This window comes from Pteropus medius, unplaced genomic scaffold (assembly GCF_902729225.1).
Source record: "Pteropus medius unplaced genomic scaffold, Ma_sr-lr_union100, whole genome shotgun sequence".
In the NCBI taxonomy this organism is placed as follows: domain Eukaryota; kingdom Metazoa; phylum Chordata; class Mammalia; order Chiroptera; family Pteropodidae; genus Pteropus; species Pteropus medius.
The window spans coordinates 1-3,093 of NW_024347461.1; the positions used below are offsets into that span (position 1 = coordinate 1).

At 55.4% G+C, this 3,093-nt stretch overlaps 1 protein-coding gene across 1 annotated transcript; it reads right to left on the bottom strand.

Moving 5' to 3' along the window:
• Positions 1-614: 614 nt before the first annotated feature.
• Positions 615-3,087, bottom strand: LOC120614200 (smoothelin-like). The gene is made up of 5 exons (XM_039876987.1): positions 3,033-3,087; positions 2,749-2,815; positions 1,637-1,810; positions 1,364-1,481; positions 615-796 (listed from the first exon to the last, which is right to left on the bottom strand). The coding sequence occupies exons 2-5, from the start codon at positions 2,796-2,798 to the stop codon at positions 641-643; spliced, it is 498 nt and encodes a 165-aa protein (XP_039732921.1). The 5' UTR covers positions 2,799-2,815; positions 3,033-3,087; the 3' UTR covers positions 615-640.
• Positions 3,088-3,093: the final 6 nt, after the last annotated feature.

Here is a 3,093-nt window from a genome sequence, read left to right on the forward strand (position 1 = left end):
GCGCCCAGGTTGGAAAGGAGGGCTGTGCCCCAGGGAGCGGGGGTGAGGGAGGCGTGAGAGGAGGTGGAGGGAGGAAGGAGAGGAAGAAATCTGGGAGGACCAGGAAGAGAAAGACAGAAAAGAAAGATAGATGAAGAAAGAGGGTGCTGAGGGTGAGGTGAGCAGACGGGGCAATGATTCCAAAGTGGAAGGCTTGCTGATGTCCTATATAAGCCTCTGGCAACACCTATATAGGCTGGGCGGGCACGGTGCCCGGGCCAGGAGCCTCCTTTTGGAATCTCCAGCCGGGATCCCGTGGGAGCAGGAAGCTCTGGTGATAGTGGGAGGAGAGTGGGACAGAGAAAGGGAGAGAGAGGGAGAGGGGAACAGAGGGAGGATGGAGGGGATATGGACAGGGCCACCTGGTGGGCCTTGGCCTGGGCTGTAGGCGGGCCTGTGGCTCCTTCGTTCCGGCGGGCACCTGGCACACTCAGCATCAGGTGGGCAGGATGGAGGAGGACAGGGGCTTTCTGGGGAAGGGGGTCTCAGCCACTGTCTGACAGTGCAGCTGGCCAGCTCCCGGGGGCTTTGGGCAGCTGGGCCTGACCCAGATGCCCAGCCCCAGATGCCCAGCTGACACCAGCAGGGCTGGGGACCTCACTTACTCGGCAGATGAGAAGGCCACCTCGAAGTTCTGTCGCCGGTTCTGTGGGCTAAGCTGCCCATAGTCAAAGGCCTCGGGGAAGAAGTTGTGCACCAGGGCACAGAAGGCCATCCCATCACTCCAACTCGAGGAGAAGTTCTGGATGTCCACATGCTATTGGTGGTGGGAAGACTGGTCAGTTCCCCTATGCCTTCTGCCCTCCAGCATTTTGGCATTTCAGGGCAACTGGGCTAAGAGAGGCCCGGTAGCTTGCCCAAGGTTGCACAGCAGGTGAGCAATAGGAACATGAGCCTCCTCCAACTTAGTCTGTCAACTCCCAAGTCTGCTACTTACAGGGACAGAGCAACCGAGAGGCCCAGCACCACCTAGCTAAGGCCATGGCCATACCTCCATCACGCCTTCTCTTACTTATGGAAATTTACCCAGTATCCCCCAGATCAATGAGGAGGGGACGCCAAGGGTGGGGTCTGGCTGTGAACTGTGCCCACCATCCAAGGGGCCCTCATTAGGCCCTGCCACGTAATCACTTATTCTGGAATCTAGGGCATGTTATGTCCTCTCTGAGCCTGTTTCCTCATCCCATTAGAGGGCTTTCCATCTTCCCTGCCATGCATAGTGGCTGTGAAGGGTACATGGGGATGAGAAAGAGTTCTGCCAAGAGGGAGGTGTGGAGCTGCAGTCTGGGGGGACTGCCGGCTGTCTGGCCTCATAAGAGCTCACCTCGTAGCCACGTGTCTTGGCTCGGCACCAATCCAGTAACATTTGCTTTATGCTGTTGGCGTTGGGGACTCCAAAGCTAGTGGAGCGCTGCACGGCTGGGCGGGGTCCGCCAGGGCTGCTGTAGGGAGTGTTATGAGAAGCCAAGTCACAACACTATAGGTTGGCCCACTCAGTGAACCTCTGCTCAGCTTTCCCTGACCTTCAGGCTCCACCCACCACAGCTCCAGCTGTGCCCTTTCTATTTCTGGCCCTGCTCCACCTGCTGCAGCTTACCCCACAGTGCCCTCCTTTTCTAGCTTCTCAATCATGGCCTTGCGTGCTTGCGAGGCTGAGGTCTTGGGCAGGCTCTGCGACTTCATCAGCTCTTTCTTCTTCTCTGCCTGGCGTTTCTCCAGCGCTGCCAGGCTGCCGGCTCGCGGGCTGGCCTCGTCCTCACGGTCGAAGATACTGGGGGATAGGGAGGCAACTGTTAGGCTGCTCCTGAACCTCAAACCCCACTTGCCAAAGGAAGGGTCTTGTCACACTCCACGGCCTTGCAGTATCTCCTCTAGCAATGCCAGCCACCAAGGGAGGCTTCCTCATCATACCCATTTTACAGAGGAGTACGGTAAAGCTTAAATGAAAAGAAGATGGGAGCCAAGCTCTTTTCAACAGACTTGACTCCTGAGAAGTTCTCTGAGAAAGCTCATTGTCTTGTCAAGTTATAGGTGAGTTCATATTTTGGATACTATGAACTAATAATGATGATCAGCATAATAATAGTAATAGTAATAAAAATATTAGCTCATGTCTATTGTTCTTTTCCTCTGTGCCATTTAAAACTTCACAAGAAGATGGAGAGATCCTTATCCACTCTAACGATGGGGAAACTGAGGTCTCTGTCCTCAGATTTCAGATGGCATAGGGAGAAGCAAAGGAACTTGAATGCAGGTCTCTCTCAGAGTCCTTGGACCCCTCTGGTTCCCAGCCTGAATTCTGATCCTGTCCCTGCTTTCTACTAGCCCTGACATCTCTGTAACATAGAGGGGTGTACCCCTCCCTCATGAGTCCAAGGTATAAAGGTGCTCTGTGAAGTGAGATGTGGTCTGCAGACATCGGGAAGTGGTAGTGCCACCAGGCAGCTCAGTGCGGCAGATAAGCCTCTCTAAGTGTTCAGTACGACCGTTGCCACTCGGAGCTGTGAGACCCGGAATCTCTGGCCTTCCTCATGGTATGGTTGAGGATTAGGTGAGATCACAAGGCGAGTAGGAGTGGTCTGCTCCTCCCTGGCTGTATGCCTATTACCTCCCAGTACCTCAGTCTAAACCTCTCTGTAGAATGGTGTGCAGTGAGGTCCTCTGTGGCACTGATTCCTCTGTGGTCTGGGGGTGGGTACCTGTGCTCACCTGCCCATCTTCTTGGACGATGAGGAGGAGAAGGTCTTGGTTTGCACCATGGTGCTGCCACCACCATCTGTAAGAAAGGGGAAGAGGAGCAGGGTGAAGGCCTGGGCTGGACATCAGGAAATGGGGTGGAGGCTGTGGGAGGGATGGTGGTAGCCGCACGCAGAGAACAGAATGTGACGACTGGACAGAGAGACACACAGATGAAAGTATGGAGAGAGAGTTCGAGGAAGAGCCTGAGGAGGCAGGCAGGCAGGCAGGCACAGGGCGACGCCAGGCAGCCTTACTCTCGGAGCGCCTCACGAAACTCGATTCCACCGTAGTGGTGCGGGCCGTCCGTGTGCCATC

What these genes read in the sequence shown, in the direction of transcription:
- LOC120614200 (XM_039876987.1), bottom strand. Translation starts at nt 2,798, where the DNA reads ATGGTGCAAACCAAGACCTTCTCCTCCTCATCGTCCAAGAAGATGGGC. An exon ending in TCGTCCAAGAAGATGGGCAG is followed by an intron (nt 1,811 to 2,748) that starts GTGAGCACAGGT and finishes CCTATCCCCCAG; the next exon opens with TATCTTCGACCGTGAGGACG. An exon ending in CCAAGACACGTGGCTACGAG is followed by an intron (nt 797 to 1,363) that starts GTGAGCTCTTAT and finishes CACCACCAATAG; the next exon opens with CATGTGGACATCCAGAACTT.